This window comes from Hyposmocoma kahamanoa, unplaced genomic scaffold (assembly GCF_003589595.1).
Source record: "Hyposmocoma kahamanoa isolate Upper Pololo Valley unplaced genomic scaffold, ASM358959v1 88, whole genome shotgun sequence".
NCBI classification, from domain to species: domain Eukaryota; kingdom Metazoa; phylum Arthropoda; class Insecta; order Lepidoptera; family Cosmopterigidae; genus Hyposmocoma; species Hyposmocoma kahamanoa.
This window is the reverse complement of record NW_020654466.1, coordinates 11,428,025-11,447,806: the sequence shown is the minus strand read 5'-3', so window position 1 is coordinate 11,447,806 and position 19,782 is coordinate 11,428,025. Positions and strand designations below refer to the sequence as shown.

At 34.6% G+C, this 19,782-nt stretch overlaps 1 protein-coding gene across 1 annotated transcript in view; it reads right to left on the bottom strand.

The window, feature by feature from the left end:
* The window catches only part of LOC113235838 (matrix metalloproteinase-14-like), a 202,174-nt gene that overhangs the window by 119,304 nt on the left and 63,088 nt on the right, over positions 1 to 19,782 (bottom strand). The window contains exons 3-4 of the mRNA XM_026471756.1: positions 4,893 to 5,015; positions 4,032 to 4,198 (exon numbers count right to left, since the gene is read on the bottom strand). Coding sequence (XP_026327541.1) covers positions 4,032 to 4,198; positions 4,893 to 5,015 — 290 coding nt within the window. The remainder of the gene's footprint in view (positions 1 to 4,031; positions 4,199 to 4,892; positions 5,016 to 19,782) is intronic.

Sequence of the window (19,782 nt, the reverse complement as noted above, 5' to 3'; positions counted from 1 at the left end):
GTAAGTATTATACGGAATTATAATGCGTTTCAAACATTGACTATAATTGTAAGTCAATGGTTTCAAAAAAGAACGTCGTATATATATGTATATATGCTTATTACAATATCATATATGACACTGACAGTACTTACCGGGCCATAAACCTTCATAAAAAAAAAATTGGTTAAAATATGTATAGGCGCTACTTGGCCAATTTTGTTCTCTCTTTGCTTTTTTGTTTTGTAGCGTTTATTTGGCTTTCGTCAAATAAGATCATTGTTGGCTTTCGTCTAAATATATGAAGAGGTTGTATGGTGGAACCTTTGCCTACCTAAATAAGTGGGTGAAAATATGTGGGAAAAAAAATGAGTTTGCTGTCATGGATTGTTAACAAAATATACATTAAATATTGATTGTGTTTCATTACTTTAATTGCTCGCAGAAAGGAGTAGTTTTTGTGACTGTTACATAATGAAACTCATCAAAACACGAACGCGGGTTTATGAAACGAGCCGACAGGCGAGTTTCATAAAAACATCACACGAGTGTTTTAATGCCTAATTATGTACAGTTACACACACTGCTTTATCTATACATATATTATAAGCTCTCTACGATGTGTTCAGGAATAGCAAGTTACAACTGGCGAAATGGCGGCAAAAACTTTTTTCACGCATGTGACACAACCGTACATTTTATTTAATTCATAGACAAACTAGAGTCGGCCCTAACTATCATATTGTTCGATATCAAGTAACGTGTGAAATTTGTCAAAATTGTTTGCTATTGACATTTCATTTCGAATAAAACTTCATCTCGACTGATATTAGGATTGAGGTTTTGTTTTTCAGAGATGTTCGAAATTTGAATGTCATAATAAAATCGGATTCGATGTGAAGCAATAATAACATTTTCACAGATAAGAAATTTGTTCTAACAAAACAATTTATGTTTATGTTCTTTCTAATTATCTATAAACGGTACTCTACTTCAAGAACCCTCGTTATGCAACGGTTGCATAAAATTCGTACTATTTCGTTGTTCTTGATAGTTTGCTCTAAAGTTTACTTATAAAATCAAATTTTTGCTGTTGTCATTTTAGGAATGATGAACTGTTTGTGATTTATTACTATGATTCCCAAATCACAGCAAGCAGCAGAACAGTAAAAGTTTTCATAGTAAATTTTATAATGAACTATCAAAAACAACTAAAATATATTTAAGCGTCATTTTCGCAAAATTTTACTTTATTATCATTTTTTCATTCATTGTTTTAATATCGTAATACAGGTTTGTCAAGTGCTTCGAGGATGATTTTGCGTTCCATAAAATTGTGTTCTGTAAATTTCGTAATTTTAGTTGAAGAACTTGTTTTATTTATTTAGGTTTGATTAAACCATACATTATTTAAATGATTTAAATTTTCAGTATTGTTATTCCTAAAAATTAAAAAAAATGCACAGTTTTGTAATGTAAGCATTTTGTTTGATTTTGATGTTTTTAATAGATTGATTAAGGTTGTAACCTTAGAATAATAACGCATAGAATGATAGTTTCATATCAAACGAACTGTCACAAGTGAGGCAAAAATCAAATTCATGTAGGCTAGTTTTAGTAGTAGGTTAATTTTCGGTTTTAGTGAATATTTATATAAAAATACAAGTTGAAACGCGTTACTTCCTTGTGGAATGTGATGTTAGTATCTATTTTATGTTTGTCTGACGTATTTTTACACCAAATAACCGCACATTTCGTCATTCTTAACTAAAATTCTTGATCTGTTCGCGATGCAAGTTGACCTTGAGCACTGAAGGCCCGCCCGTTCGTTTAGGCCCTTTTGGCGCGCTTCAATTTGACTAGGTTTCTATGCGTTATTATTCTAAGGTTGTAACACAGTCTAACCAACTTATACTGTAGTTGTACTAAGTCGATATATTCAATTGTTTCTTTAGAATTCTTATTTCTTTATATTTTTACTTTCTATTGTTATCGCTGTATCTAAAAACTCATATCGTTCCAAAAAAATAGAGAAATGTCAGATTTTACATCCTAAATCGTATACGTAAGAATTACCATGGCATTACTATAACGATAGAACGAAACTGATACGGGCCTAAGCCTAGGGGCCGCCATTAAGGAAAAATAATAACTATAACGATAGAGTATCGGTAGTGGTATGAAAATTTGTTATTTGCGATAAAAATAAGTTTATATGGTTTATGTATAAATTACTGAGATCGCCGATCATCCCCAGAAGTTAATGAGTGACTTTTATTTTTTCATTTTAATAACAAATGTTCTCTGCTTACTTTTGTTTGCAAAAATTTTCACAATTACACATTTCACAATATGTTAGGTTACTCGTAAATAATAGTGATGTTATTTTTATGTAAATACTAAATAAAACATGTGTAAATAAAATTTGTAACCTATGATAACCATACGATAGGTTTTTTATATAATTAAGATTTTAATTAGATCAATTAGAAGGTTATGAATTGGTGCTACCGTCGTAACTACGCGCTTACATTAAAAGTACTAAGATATCTTGGTTTAATAGCTGCTTCATTATTACATAGACATACATTAGATACTGAAAATTTAACTACAAATTTGAAACTGATATCCTCATATTTCATCAATCTCAATAATAAAGAAATACGATTGTAACATTTTGAGAAATTTAGCTACTGAATAAATTAATTTAAAAAATGTACGAAATGAAATTAATATAATATCGTTTTTCGTATCAAGCTGTATAAGTTTGAAATTGACACGTGGTAAATGTCATACATGTTTGGATTCGTTATTTTTTAAATCTGCATTGTCGTTTTCCAAAAATTACTTTTTGCACATCGTTACTATATTATTATTATGTCATACATGGCGCATCCAGTTTCGGCAATTTATACCCCTCCTTTTTATCATAAGGACTGGAAGAAGAGATCGCAAATGAACATTAATTCCTACTTGACTAAAATATATAAAACAGCTGTTATTTTTTCGCGATTTCGGAGGGCTACTTATATTAGAAGTAAATAGCCCTTAAAAGGTTAATACAGCAATTAGAATAGAAGTTGTGTTACACTTTTTACTCATAGAGTTGTAATTTCTATACGTTATTACTATTCTTATGTGAAACTCTCCGAGTAGGATTGCATAAATTTAGATTTGCTGTTTTGTTGACTTGGCATTTGTGCGGTTAGTAAACCAACAAGAATTGTTGCATATAATATATTTATAAAGTATATACGTATAAGTTTATCTATCACAAAGACTATATACACTTATAAATAACGATTCTAATAAGTTTAGATACTCAAATGCCATTTTTGACGCTGATTCAGTTTCAGATTAAGTGATACCTCATAACTAAAGTTTGAATATAATGCTTTCGGTAATTAATATAAAAACAGATTTTTAATCTGTGTTCTTTTTTACAATCTTGCCTGATTTACATTAATTTGAGGCTTTTCTAACTTACCCTGCTCGTATCTAATTCAAACTGCCATATTTAATTTCCAATTAACCTGCCTTTTACTTGCTAGAAAACTGGCTATTGATTGTTCCTTTGTAGTGAAAGGTTTTAATTTTTACAGTGTACTTTTTGTTAAAAAAGCATTTTTTTTAAACTACCATAGGAGCGCGTTATCGTAGACTCACATTTTTGCCACAATGAGCGCCGCAATGGATTGAATAGTAACTCTCTGTGAGTGTTCAAGTGAACCAGTTAGGATACCATCTACTGTCGAGTAGTAAAATCAGCACGTAAATAAGCGCCATCTATTTTAGAATACCAGTAGTGAGAAGGCTGCTAAAGTACTAAGGAATGTAGTGATTCGACATAATCTACTAGATGGCGCTTCAGCAGTGTAATTTTTGTGTCCGGCAAAATGTATGGTTCCATAGAAGACGCTAGATAGCGCTGTAATTGTTTGAGAAAATCTTATCAATGCAAAGACAAATTAATAAATAATAAAAATACATTGTTGCTTGCCGTTTAAGCAGTTGTTATTTTAAAATAATGTCGCACTAATGTAGCTACTAACCTCCATGTCAAATTGGTGTGTTTCCACTTCTCTCCATACACTGCAAATCGTTTCTCCCGGCCACCTTCACTGTCAGGTTTCTGGTCAGGTATTCCGCATCGCTTTTTCGTCATCAATTCCTTCGTGGCCTCGTCGATTTCACCTGTGACAGGAACGCCTGCGAATTCCTGGAATAGTTGCATAAAAAAAAATTGTTTGTTGGTTGACTTCTTTTTTTACACGTCGACGAAGTGTGGGTGTGAAGGTGTCACGGAAACCCAGAGACAGTATATATCAAAGACAGGTAATTATGGTGTTAGGGAGTTGTTTGCATTTTTAAGGTGTTGTTTGGTATCGCAAAACAAATCAACCGGTTAATGAAGAAATTTGTACAGAGAATTATTTCGAATTTTTACATATCAAACAATCACATTAAAGGATTGCGGTTGATTAATTAAAACCCAATTTTAAGGATTTAACATTTTCAATACAGACTAAAGATTTTTGTAACTATAAGCAATAACAAAACATACGCAGATGGATATTAGAATTTGATTGGTACACTGGGTTTATTATATACATTTAGTAGCAGTGGAGCGCCTTGTGAAAGAATTCCTCCAGGTGGCAATAGCCACCTTACCTATTTCTGCCGCTTAGCAGTAATGTGAGCATTACTGCGTTCCGGTTTCCAAATCGGAAACTGGTTAAATTACAGGGACTTGTCAACTTTTGTCTTATGGTGACGGGCGCAGTGGTAGCGCACCTAAGATCTTTGCGTTACATAGTTTGAGTGGCATTGCAACTGTAATGGATAGGCGTGTCGCTTACCACCAGGCGCACGACTTGTTCGTCCCGTCACTTGGTATTATAAAAAAAACATACTTGTAATGTTTTGACGGCAATCCTGAAGTCATCTTCGTAATATTGTGACTCACTTCCCAGTAGTAAGTTACCAACTTCAAGTTGCCCTTTCTTCAGATATCCAAACTGTTCTAGGTAATTTCTCTGAAAGAAAGAGAAAGAACACGTAAATACTTTTAAAATAATTTATAATTTCATTTCTTTTTATTATTATTGATATAAAGAGCGAATATTTTCTTTGAACCGACACTGGACTTGAACTAGCCTGTGTCACCTCAATGTGGTTGCAGCTCTGTCAACTGTGCCACGTATCTACAAACGGTGGTTCGAGTCTAGTCGGATTGAAGAAATATTAAATATTCGACATTTGTATCAATAAATAAATTAGTGGAGCGTTTCCACAAAAAATAGATGAATACCATGACAGTAAAGCTTAGTAGCAGTAGAACTCCTTGTGAAATAGTTCCTCCAGGGAAGAACTGCTACCATACCTATTTCTGCCGTCAAGCAGTAATGTGCGTTTTACTACATATAAATCAGAACGACATGCCACACGGAACGTGCAGCACTCAGTCCGTTGAAATCAACGTAGTTGCGACGACGCAACGCCCGTGTGGGATCTCTCTGTGGGTGCTGGTGAAATTGCAGGCACATGGGACTTGTGAACTTATGTCTCTGCGCAGTGTCACTTGTTATTATAAAAGAAAAGTAAATGCACCATGACATCTAATAAAAAATAAAAAGATTTCATTTATTTGATTAACGTTTTACATAAAATTGAAATGAAATGAAATGAAATATTTATTCGCATAATATATATACAATAAAATATATAAAATAAAAAATTATATATATAAAATAAAATATATATATAAATATATATACAAGCAAATACGGTAAGAAAAGATATTATTATACAAGGTGTGAAGAACACGTGTTGCACCAGATACTGGCACGCAAATATTAAAATAAATGGAAGTTAAATAATGTCATAAATTAAAATTATACAATTTGTCAAATAAGCAATGTCGTATAAAATTAAGTAAAAATGCCAATAAATAGCAACAGCAACAACATCATAAATTAAACAATATCAAAGAGGTAAGAACAGCACAAATATAAACAAAGTGTCAAATACAAACAAAATGTCAATTTCTTTTTATTATTAAAATATCTTTGATATCGTATAAACACAGATCACATAGCAAATCAAATAACTTTTTTTTAAATATTTTGATAGGTAAATCTGCGATAGCTGCAGGCAAAGCATTATATATTTGTATGGACATGTTATAGCAATTCCTATAAAAGCAAGTAGTCTTATGGGAGGGGTCAGCTATACGGTTTGGATATTAAATTTTTGCGATTTCGAATTAAATGTAACAAATAAATTATAAGTGTTCTAAGTAAGGCTCACAATTAATTTATTAGTGGAAGACAATGTAAGTACATGGCCATCTTTTAACCATGCATAACAATTATTCGATAATTAACATACTCTATCAAACTCAAACTTGAGCATTCAATACGGTTTGGGCCACAATACCGGAATATAAAATTGTACCATACATTTCGAGTCTAAACAAACTCCTGTAGTCCAACAATCTCATCTACGTCATTTGAAACTTTAGTTGACAATGGAGATTAAATGAACCTTTGTAGGGTTTTTGATTCAACACAATGAATGAATAATAAAAAACGCTAAGAAAATGTACACTACATTACAAAGGTGTCCAAACACTGCCTAATTTTGGCTTTGTAGTAGTTAACAATATTGTACCTTTTCTCATTCAAAATAAAAGCTGTAATTTAAATTAACAAATATTATATCAACAGGTATTTAATTTGTAACCTTACATAATAATAATAAAAGACGAGGTAGATATAGGGGGTTTTCAATTGGCATAACAATAAGGTCCTAAGCCCCTTAGGCCGTGTGATCTGAGGCGTAAGCAAAAGTTTGTTTGCCGAGTATAGCCATAATGACTGATAAAGCAATTTCTCTCTATTATTCTCTTCCTGCTTCAAAAATAGGGTTAAAATAGCTTTTAGAAAATTATTTGATTTCTCTTAAAACTTGTAAAACCAAACCAATCATAACGTTCTTTATTACTTGCTGTGAGACAGTTTTATATTTATTAGCTGCTTGTATTTTGGGGCAATGCCAATGTAACATAAAGTTTGGGAAGTAAATATTTATTGTTTGAGAAATAAATATAAAAAGTTCTTTTAAGATTTTACTATTTCATGTTTTCACTGTAATTTTAACTTGTTTACATTATTAAATGATTTAGCTATCTAAGTACAAATGGTGAGTATTCATTGCTTCAATCAAATAATTTATTTTACCTCTGTAGATGAAAGTGTAGGTATCTCAACTTAGATTAGAACTTTCTACCCGCAAAGGAATTATAAGTGTGGTATTCATTTGAGAGAGACTTAATTAACTTTACATTAATAATAAGAAACCTTTTTAACAAGTGTAAGTAAACCTTAAATAAAAATGAAGCATAGAAGCATAATGATACTGGTATTTCTTTTTCTGATTTAGTTTTCGCTTAAAAAAAGTATAAATTGTTTAGGCTGTATGTACTACCACATTCAATAGTTAGTCATGTCAACAGGTATCCTATAAATCTATGGGGTGTTACCTGAATAACGGTCGACATTAAATGCGAATTCTAACAATTAGGTTAATATAGACCGAGCCATCGCATATCGATTCCCATTTTACGGAGATTTACGACCGATCCAGATCTTTCCATTTTATTGCAATAGTCACCGATTTTATTACAAACAACGTTTATTTGAATTGAATTGTAGTCTTTTCTTGGTCATTTAAGAAAGCAATTTACCGGAATTTTCATGTTGGTGCAATAAGGCAGCATCTGCAAAATTACAACTTTCCAGTAGGGTAGCACGATAGGGCGCGACTTGGGCGAGAGCGACATAAAGCGCGATATACTGCTATTGTTGCATAGAGTATCTCGCGCTTTATGCTGCTATTGCGCGATTGCTTTGTCACGCTTTGTCTTGCTAGCCCTACAGGAGACAGGTCTAAAAGTTCTACGTACGAAATTAGTCGAAAACTCAAAAGGTAACATTAATTTCAGGCTACTAGTGCAATCCATGGACGAAGATATGAAGGACTGAAAAGTGCTCTAAGCTTCCTTTAGATGGCGAATTAAGTTCGAGAGTTCGGCTTAATTAAATATATATAATAATAATTTAATAATAATAATAATGAGAGAGGCGAGAGTTTAAAATAAATACAATAATAATAATAACGCGCACACATTCATAGCCCCGCACTAGGGAAACCCTGTGTCGCGGGTGCCGTGGACATACACATAGACAACGACAAATTACACCCAAACTCGCGAGCGAAATAAATGTAGGCCATACAAATATTTCTCCCGGCACCGGAACCGAACCCAGGACCTCTGCGTGGTAGTCCGGCCGGCATGGTAACCGTTCGGCCACTGAGGCAGTTAAATAAATTAAATTAAAATTAAATGTATAAATAAATATTGAAATATATTACTAATAATAATGGGCCAGACAACCATACTACTTGCCTGGTCTCAAACTAGGGAATTCCGTATGAGTACTGGAGCAACGGAATTCACTGTACGGTACTTCCCAGAACACCCAGACCAGAACCAATTTGGAAAAGTTTATTTTTCTAAAATTGGTCCTACCGGGAATGGAACCCGAGACCCCCGCATCCAGCGCTCACAGTTTGCACTGTGAGCGTTGGTCACTGTTAGGCCATCGAGGTCGTCAAAAAGACATGCGACACATTCATTTCTATACTAAACAAAAAAAAAAAAATTTAAACAAATCAACGTTTTGGGCTCTTTAAAGGACCCATGGTCGCGGCCACAGAACATTAAATATAGTAGAAGTGCATAGAGGGCGGGACACGTGAACTAACAGTACGCGCAGTTCAACATACTTGAGCTCAGTTCGTCATTTTCGCTTTCTACCTTATGGTCGTGTCAAAATCGCAGAAAAATCTTGCTACTTTGGAGTGTGAAAATGATAATCGCACCTGCAATGTTATCCATTTAGTTAAGTTTTTTTGGAGAACGGTAATCGTTCGTCGTCTCCTAATCTTTCAGCTATCTAGCAACAAGATAGCAACACATACAATGGAATTTCAGACTAAAATCAAAACGTCATAACTTGCAATAATAGGTATTGAATTTTCAACGATATGCCAACTGGGTAAAGTTTAAATTATATTAACAGTCCAGAATTTGTTCAATTTTTGTAAATTAGAACTACGACCAATCATTATCAAGATTTTATAGTGTTTAAACATATTATGATTGAGCGGGTTTTGGCGACAGCGGTTGTGATAGTAATAGAGGCGAATCCGAGAAATGACGGCCCGAAATGTCACAGGGATTATTTTATCTCTAGGTGTACAAGCGATATTCGTATTTTCTCGGATACGAATCGGACTTAGCGCACAAGCGACATCCGAAGTGGGTCCGAGTTTTCCAGGATTTGTATAGTCTACGATTCGGAACGAATACAAAACATATGCAGTGTACAAACGCGCTTAAGGCACTACCGTTGTTTTTTTTCCCTCCATGGTAACGTCTGAGTTAGTACTGTAGCATAGGGTAGAGAGTAAGTACCTCTCGCTAGGGCTCAGGTTGCGTAGCGAGAGGTACTTTATAAATATAAACTGAGATTAACTTCATAACTAGATTCACATATTTACTTTTGTAGGCTACTTCTTGATCTGCCAAGCTGTTCTTTCTTCTATCCTATTTTTTAAATACATTCTAAATACAAATCCATATCCACTCAGCCAGTACTTCTACTCATAGAGTAGAGCCTAGACTACAGTACTAATATACACGATGTAGATTCGAAAACAATATAGTCTCATTTCGAATCAATCACTTAAAAAGATCTAACACCCGTTGACGTTGTTGCACAAATGTGTACGTACATTTTTATAGCACTAAATGGGTACTTTTTAGGTTGGTTTTCTCTACCTAATTTCGATAGCGATTTTAATTATTTAAGTATTCAAGTACATTGTCTTGAAAATTAAAATAATATTTCAGACTATATCACTCGAATATTAAATAATGATAATAATATTCTAGAATATTTAAATTAAAATTGCCACCGAAATTATGTTGAGAGACTTACCCAAATGCAGTTAGTGATCCGACATTAAAGAAGTTTGATGCGAAGACATGTTCTTTATATTTTTAGCATTGACTTACAAGTCAATGATTTCTAGGCATGTTTTCAGGAAGTGAAATTCGGTTCTTTTGAAATCTTGTTACTAGTTATTTTGTGCAACAAATTTATTTTAAATTCATTTTTTGATTTCTAAAACTAAACGTAATAAACAAAACCTAAATTAAACAATAAGCATTCGAGGTTTAAGATAGTGTATATACAACTGATTGTTATAATTGATGATTAAATGTTAAAACATTAGTATTTATAAGTACAATGTTTTAACCTTTCAAGTTTCAATTATTAACTTTAAGGTCATTGGTTAAAGACGCGGCTTCCTTGACTAGAATTTAAGTAGTAAGGTTGCATTTAGATTAAATTTGAAAATTAAGGTGGTGACATACAGAGTTCATCTAAATATTGGTTTGCGTGCAATCGGCGGTACTTAATTGTAATTGATGTATCAGCCACTTGGGGGAAAGTGGATAGACTCAAATGTAGGACGCCTGTACTGAATCACCATTATCTCCACTAATAAGAAAACGTTACGTGACTATACCAAATCAGTCCCTAATTAATTGACAAATCACTGCCATTAGCCTGTGCTAGTTTTTTATAATGCATTTTTATCTGGGTGAATCGTGTTAAGCATTGAAGAATAGTAGTAAATATACGAAGCTATAATAATGATAATTAATTTCTTCATAACAATATACACATACAATAATATATTTTTTTTATTTAATTAATAAAAGCACGAGGTCAACTTAAAATTAAGAATGATTATGTACGTATTCTGAAGTCACGAAATTCATTTAATACTTCCGCATTTTTTAGGGTTCTGTAATCAAGGTAGGAACTCATGGTTTTGTCCTGTATGTCTTTTATTATTCCGTTTAAATGCGATGAAATTTAGTGTGAAGACGTCTTGCAAAAAATAGACGGAATAAAACATATTTTAAATAACGAAAAGAAGAAAATATGTAATATACACTTACCACTTGAATGAATAGGGCTTTCAATTGCAACTAAAATGTCATAGGACCCAAGTACGTAAAACGTTCCAGTCCGTAGACTTTCGCAGTCACAGTAATTTTTAAACTGTAGGTATGTTAAACCTTCCTATCTACCGTTGCCGTAAATCCAACCAAAAGAGATACGTCTCATGAAACTTTCAAAGAAAAATTGTAATGATTATGTAGCAAAGATAATAAACATAACTTTATTATAAAAAAAATAGAGATAAACGAATAGTGATTTGAAGTGTGAAGTGAGTGAGTGATGTAAAGTGTAGCCGGTTACAGGATATGCGGCGAGCAGCTTGGCCGGATAGTCGGATATCCGGCCGTGAGATATCTGATCCACTGCAGTAAACATGTCATTGTCGCGACCAGTTTACAGCACATCACCGTGATTGATTGATTAATGAATGATTACGTTTTCACATTGACGATTTGATTTGTGTTGTCACTTGGCTTTTATAAAAACCATTAATTAATTCGATAATACAAACAATCACATCACAGAAAAATGTTACCAGTGAAAAAAAAAATGTAAATTCGGCAATATTTTAATATTAGTGACGTTTGTTTGTTGTGCCGAATGCAAATTTCTCACCGTGGAGAAGGAAAAAAGCAATTACATCATTCTATGGCTGAATTATAATTTCTAGTTGTTGGGTATAAGTAAAAATTTTATCCTAGCACTTGATACGCCCGTTATCATTTTGTTTTAATTTGATTTCATTGATTTGTTTGTGATCTAACTAATTCTAAGCCAGATATCTGATACCAGATTTGCCAAAACAAAAAGAATAATCCACGTTACGTTTCATTATTGTAGGCACACATTATCTTTAAAGATAGTTCAAATCATTCGTGATCGCGATCCTTTCATTTGATCGTCTGGCAATAACAAGTAGTACTTAAAAATTAACAAAGTTTGCAAGAGTTTATAGTGAAAAAGTGTCCTCTGAAGCTGGTCTGTTTATGAAAGTAAACAGAACTAACTTTTACCATTTGATGCAGAATAATTGGTGTTCCTCAACCATAATATATGCCTTTATTGAAATTTGTGTACTAAATTTACAGATAACGTTATCTAACTTCATAGTTCATTGAGTTACAAACCGATTGTCAATGGTCCTGAAGTTGCTGTTTATTCTATTACTATCATCTTTAATTAATAAATCAATTTATTTACTATGATTACTATGAATTTTCTTCAGTTTTAAATATCCGATATCTGGCCGGATATTGTTCTACTATCCGGTATCCGACTCGATAGTAAAAATAGGCCGGATAGGCCGGATACCGGATAGTCACCGGATATCCGTTACCTTTCCACAAAAAATCGACCTCAAAAGTTCGTCGAATTATATCTATTTGCCAAGTTTTATTACAATTGGTTAACGGAAAGTGGGTGAAATTCAATAAACCGGATTCATCATCTAATTTTCCATCCTTCGAAGTGGAACATCTCCTTAAAATTTGAATGGGATCATTACTGGGGTACCAACAAAAAAATAAACATCGAAATAGGTTCACAAATGTCGGAGTAGTCATAATGAACCTCCTTGTTTGAAGTCAAAATTCTGAATAGCGTTTCTTATAAAAAATTAAGCATCAAACTTCTTACTGCATATAAAAAATAGATTGGCCAGTTATCAATTTAATTGCTTGACAAAGGTTTAACAGAGTGTAATAAATACTATAATTTGTAGTCATATTACGGTTACGTTTTAATAATATATTTATACAGTTACCGGTATTTATGGTGTACATTTAAAAAATGCATTAACCATTAATTTCTATTAAAGTTTGTATAAAAAAATCGCCGCGTCATTTCTGCGTCGATCAATTCATTACCGTAGTATGTTTTGTCATCGCCGGGTTAATCAAGCGAGGGTAATGCATGTTGCACCCAGTTGACATCTGCTGTCATTCACGGCGTACCCTCTGCTTTGAAGCCGTTATAGATGTAAATAATGTTTTGATTGTAAACATAATTTTGTAAACCGGCTTTGCAACACTCTAGTACATAAATTTTGTATTTTTTCCTAAACAGTATCTAAAATGATAGTTGTTTTATCAATTATTTTTTTTATGTTACTAAGTAATGGGACGGCCGAGTTGTGCGCCTGATGGTAAGCGACACGCCATGTGGTCTGTGGATATGCCTGTCAAAGACAATCGCAGTGCCACTCAGAGCTTTAAATCTGAAGAGCACTGCATTCACTCACAATGGCACAATATAAAGGAACTATTCTGTATTTACACTGTCCGTCAGCCAGGCAACAAACGAAGTAAGCTGGTGTCAGAAAAGTTAACAACACTTGTATTAAAGCAAATTCTTATACTAATTCTATAACATTCTTATAGAGATGATTGATGAGGTTTGAAATACTATACCTACCTACTATATGTAAGTAACCATTGTAGGTAAGCACAAAACTGTACATAGACGATAGGGGTTTATTTTTGAATAGTGAATTTATATGTAGAATAATACTTTCGCTGGATAAAAATCCGACTCGATCTAAATTTGTTTTCGTCGCCGGTAATAATGAGTCAACCACTAGTTTTATTTTGCATATGTCTATTTAATGAAAGTTTATAGGTCAAATGTTCAGCATGATTAACATCTGTTCGCAGATAATAATAAATTAAGATATTATTAACGAGTGGAGATGCGTGGGAGCAGCTACGCGTGTAGTTTTAGCTAAAAGCTCTTTTCAATTCCATCAATGGAATCCATTATACTCCTACAGTAATGACAACAAAGTAGGAAGCTATAAAAGTGTGAGCTGCAAGGCTTCCTCAGTGTTCTAATAAAGGTTAAGAACCATAATACACGTTATAAACTTCTGAATCACTTTTTTCCAAACAAGCGGTCCATTGCTCATCCTTTCATTGAGGATCATCAATAAATAATTATTTCCCCAATATAAAATGACAGGGGCCACTGCAGCTGAGCGTTCAATCAAAGCCAATAATAATGATCGTCAAGAAAACTTTAATCGTCTCGAGTCTCGGAACGTCACTTCCGCGTCCAATAACGAGCCAATTTCGTGGCCCATCGTCTGCGTGTTTTGCTTCAGTTTAGTAAACTCAGTTTTCTCGGAACGTCTGTATTTGTACAATGCAGCAGCAATTACCGTTTGTACTTACGCGAGTTAAGCTCAAATTATACGTTACGGGCCGTAAACAAATACTCATCATCATCATCATTCAGCCATACGACGCCCACTGCTGGGCATAGGCCTCCCCCAACGATCTCCATGACGATTGGTCCTGCGCTGCCCGCATCCATCGGCTTCCCGCGACCTCCACCAGATCGTCGGTCCACCTGGTGGAGGGCCTACCCACTGAGCGTCGTCCGGTGCGCGGTCGCCATTGAAGAACCTTTCCGTCCCAACGGCCATCGGTTCTCCTAGCTATGTGCCCCGCCCACTGCCACTTCAGCTGAGCAATTCTTCGAGCTATGTCGGTTACCTTAGTTCTCCTACGGATTTCCTCATTTCTGATTCTATCACGCAGGGAAATACCGAGCATCGCTCTCTCCATTGCCCGCTGAGTGAACTTGAGCCTTCTTATGAGGCCCATAGTGAGGGACCACGTTTCTGATCCATATGTGATCACTGGCAACACACACTGGTCAAAGACTTTCGTCTTGAGACATTGAGGTAATTTGGACGCAAAGATTTTTTGGAGTTTCCCGAACGCTGCCCATCCGAGCTGGATTCGACGAGAGATCTCTTTCTCAAAGTTGGACTTACCTAACTGGACTGTCTGCCCCAGGTATACGTAATGGTCAACAACTTCGAGTGTAATGCTCCCAATTTTAACTGGAGCGGGTACAACATGGACATTCGACATGATCTTCGTCTTGTCCATGTTCATCTTAAGACCCACTCTTTGGGAAACACTACTGAGATCTTCGAGCATTGTGTTCAGGTCTCCCAAGGTCTCAGCCATAAGAACTATATCATCGGCAAATCGAAGGTGTGTTAGGTACTCGCCATTGATGTTGATGCCAAGTCCTTTCCAGTCCAGAAGCTTGAAAATATCCTCCAACGCAGCAGTGAACATCTTTGGAGATATCACATCTCCCTGTCTCACGCCTCGTTGCAGTTGGATAGGATTAGAGCTCTGATCCTGTAATCGGACTGACATAGTGGCATTTTTGTATAAGTACCTTAACACCTCTATATACCTATAGTCTATTTGGCACCTTTGGAGAGACTGCAGCACCGCCCAGGTCTCGATCGAATCAAAGGCCTTCTCATAGTCCACAAACGCTAAGCAAAGTGGCCGGTTATACTCCTCGGTCTTCTGTATAAGCTGCCGCAGCGTCTGGATGTGGTCTATGGTACTAAAACCCTTTCGGAAACCGGCTTGTTCGGGAGGTTGGAAGTCGTTAAACCTGCGAGCGAGACGATTCGTGATAACTCTCGAAAACAAGTTATAGATATGGCTCAGAAGCGAGATTGGCCGATAGTTCTTCAAGAGTGTTTTGTAACCCTTTTTGAAGAACAGAACGACCTCGCCTCTGCCCCATGCCTTCGGCGTTTGACCTTCGACGATGACAGAATTGAAAAGCTTCTAGAGGACTTTAAGTATCGGCTTGCCACCCGCTCTCAGAACTTCTGTAGTGATTCCATCATCGCCCGCCGCTTTGTTGTTCTTGAGTTGTTTGAGAGCCACACTAATCTCATACAGGCTGACGTCCGGGATATCTTCGGTATAATGTCGGGTAAGCTTGGCTTTGGGGTCGCTAACCTCGCTTTCAACAGGTGCTTTCGTGGAGTATAGCTGTCGATAGAAACTCTCTATCTCCCTCAGGATTTCAGGCTTAGATGAAATGATGCTACCGTCATCAGTCTTTAGCTTCGTCAGTTGGCTTTGCCCAATAAACAGATCTCTCGCGAACACCTTGGAGCCTTTGTTCCGCTCAATGGCCTCTTTAATACGCTCTGTATTAAATTGGCGTATGTCGCTAGTCAAAGACTTCGATATCTGCCTACTTAGCCGCCTGTAGTGACTTGCATCCTCTGAGTTCTGTAGTAGTAAACAAAGTGTAGTAAACAAATACTATGAGTCAGTTTTATTGCAATGAAGTTGAAATAAATATTTGTACCGGAAAATTATATGCATTAATGAAATAAATAAAAATATGTACTAATTAACAGCCATGGACAATACGTAGGCATGTAAATGTAAAATGAGAATCAAATAGTGTCCAAATTTGTTTTCAACCCATTAATCTGTTAAGTTGCAGACTATAGTGTACTTTGCACTATAATTTGTTTTTTGAAGACTCATAAAATGATCTGTGCAGGGTTGCCAGTTTTCGTAAAATTTTAAATAATAATGTAGTTGTTGTCAAAAGTTTTATCGATTGTTTGTGAAAGAAGATAACATTTTGTAAAAAATTTATGTATAGTGAATGTTATGAAGTTATGATGATCAATAAATGCCCAATAACAGCTGTTTCACTAGAATCGAATTTAATTCGTGAATTACAGACACATTCTTTTTCTAATACAAATTGCCTTATTGTAGACTATACAATAACAGATAAAGCATCCGTGTAAAACAATAGACAACAGGTGTCAGTAGCAACGGAAACATGTACAAACCTGATAGGGATATTTGAAACAGTTATATTATTTTTTTATCCTTATATGTAGGGTGGTCCTCAAAAGAAATGGATAAAGAAGAAGATCCTTATGCATATGTTGAATTTGAGCCCTATATAAAACAGCTTTTTCCGAATTATGTTTTGGGGTTAATACAGCTTTCATGTAGTTGTGATAAGTAACTGTACCAAATTCCTTCATTTTATTCTAAAATTATTTAGATAAAATTGTGAACCTGGATAGATTTTATACTTATCACATATGGAGTCATTTTACTATTACGATAAAATATAAAAAAAGCGGGCAACACTTTTCTTATATTTCAGTAATTTTGTTCAGTCTTGAACAAAAATACAGAGTTTTTTACTCTCAGAGTATACTTCTCTTCGCTTTTAAGTTCGTATTTTCATGTTGACTACAGTTTTGTACAGAACACGTCGATGATCAGTAGAAGTTTTCATGTTAAGTTTACATCAATAAAAATAAATATAGTTTGTATGCATTTCTAGTAATGCATTTAGAATGAACACGTACATGTGTACGAGTACAAAGTTGAAGTTAGATTTTAATTCTTTTAATTCTTTTAACGACTCCATCTTTATTTTGAAAGAGCCATTACGGAAATGAGACTGTAAATAATTCATCCCTGCGCCCATAAAGATGCAATCTCCTGGTGTTTTTGGGAGACAGCGCAATGCGTCATGACCACGGACGAGTGCACGCGTCAAATTCATCTCGGGCTGAGTTTCGTGGACAATGGCGTGTATTTGCATTTCAAATCATCACGGACGAGTCAGTGACACATGAAATTTCGTCCACCGCAGAGATATGGTACTGATAATGTTTGTGTGATACATTAATTACCTATACGTGTGGGTACATTTACGTTTATTTTTAAAAGCAACAAAGATTGACTATTATTGTGGTGTTAAATATAAATATGCACTGCTAAAAATAAATGCAAAGTAAACTGTATATATAGTATTGAAACGACTCCATCCGCACAGATTATACTTTAAACAAAGTTAAAAATTGTATATTCTTTGTTGCACCAAACAAACACAAAGAAATGTAAATCATACAAAAAATGAACAATGGTCAATGGTCAATGGTCAATGGTCATCAAAACAAAATAATGTAATAAAAAGTGGGCAACTGTGTGCAAGGTAGAAAGAGACAGAAATAACTTTAGATAAATTATATAATCGATACTTAGGTACTATAAATATGTACATATAATATAAAACATATAATTAAAAACGTTAATATACGTATATGTACATAAATATAATATAAAATCAATACAGATGATTACGAGATAATTCAACGAGAATGTGCGGCTTCAACCTTTTTTTAAAGGAAGCAATCGACGGGTTATCCTGGATGTGGGAAGGAAGTCTGGTCCTGTGAATATTAGTAAGTACCTACTTAGATATTTGTTACATCTCTACGGACACTTTATGAATAACAATGCCTACTTCTTGGTACCTTCGATAGAAATGATAGCGCTTAATAACGACTCTTCCCATAAATTTAATTAGCAGGAAAATGCATTTGCTATGTGAATAACAATAAATTGCGTAAGCATGCTTATAAAATAAAAATATGTTCGTATTTTATAGTACAACCAGTAGAAGAGCTTCTATGTTTTTTTTATGTTAGATGGTACACAAAATTGAATTGCTCGTTGCAAGGCTACTACACATTGTAGTTATATCAACTTCCAGGAAGTATGTCAATAACCATAATACAGGTAACCGCATAAAGGAGAACTAGGTAATAATGTGTCTGTCATCCTCATCAACCAATAAAAAAGTAGGTACTTCTACAAGCTTCTATTTACGTGTTAAAAGTAATGGAATTCTTCCATGACCTATTTTGCCGTACATCTGTATGCAAAATCAACCACTGCCGACATTGAATTTCGAAAAATTTGGCAGTATGTACCTAGCACTGGAGAAGGGTCTACGTAACAAAGCCCATCGATTTGTTAAAGAAAATTCTCTTATTTATTAATAGGTATTCTACAGCAAATGTCAGGAATTGCCGCATTCGCTGTATAGATTGTCGCTGTGTAAATCCACTTTTTGTCCCTGGTACTTAACTTAGTCTTATCCATACATGTCATATTGTAATACAAAAGTTAAGAAACGTACTTTGAAACCAATTTAAAGAGCTCCTATAATATGTGTGAAATAACTACACCACTTTTACTGTAGTTTTTCTAGCAATTTAAAATCTCTCTTTAGCTCTTATCACAACAATATTACTGTCTATTGGAATGTTTCAGTCTAGACTCGAAGCACTTGCAACTGTTAAGTGATTACCTAAACTTTGCTACTGAGGAGAATAATTTAGCTAATTTGCAAATTTTACAGAACTACTTATTAACTTAATTACACATTTCGCTTTTGGAGCCTCCTTTAAATTATTTTAAACTTTACCTGAGTTTTGGTATCGAGTCAAGCGATTTCCATTGATATTGAATTTACGCCAAAGGATATATAGGGTCCTGGTGAAGTCTCGTAAAAATTATATTTAGCGGAATTACGAATTCAATACAACTTATTCTAAGCTTAATTACACATTGACCAAAGACAGTTCCCTTAAATAATAATTAATTGTTTTATAAGGACCGACAGTTATTTTTATTTATTATTAATTAGAAGAGACTCGTGTTCAGCGATGGGATGTACATACAAGGGCCTGATATAGGTTTACTGACAATCTTTATTAACGAATCTCACACACAATACGAGGAATGTCAATACGCATCAGTGGAATTGCACACACTACACATAGAAATGTTTATGTACGACGAATGAGCGCTATACGGAAAAACCGAGATACTACTAATAATGACTACCTCCATGGTCGAACGGTTACCATGCAGAGGTCCCGGGTTCGATTCCCGCGCCGGGAGAAATATTTGCATAGCCTACATTTATTTTTCTCATGAGTTTGGTTGTAATTTGTGGTTGTCTATGTGTGTATCCATGGCACCCGCGAAACAGGGTCTTCCTAGAGCGGTGCTATGAGTTTGTACGTTAGTTATTATTT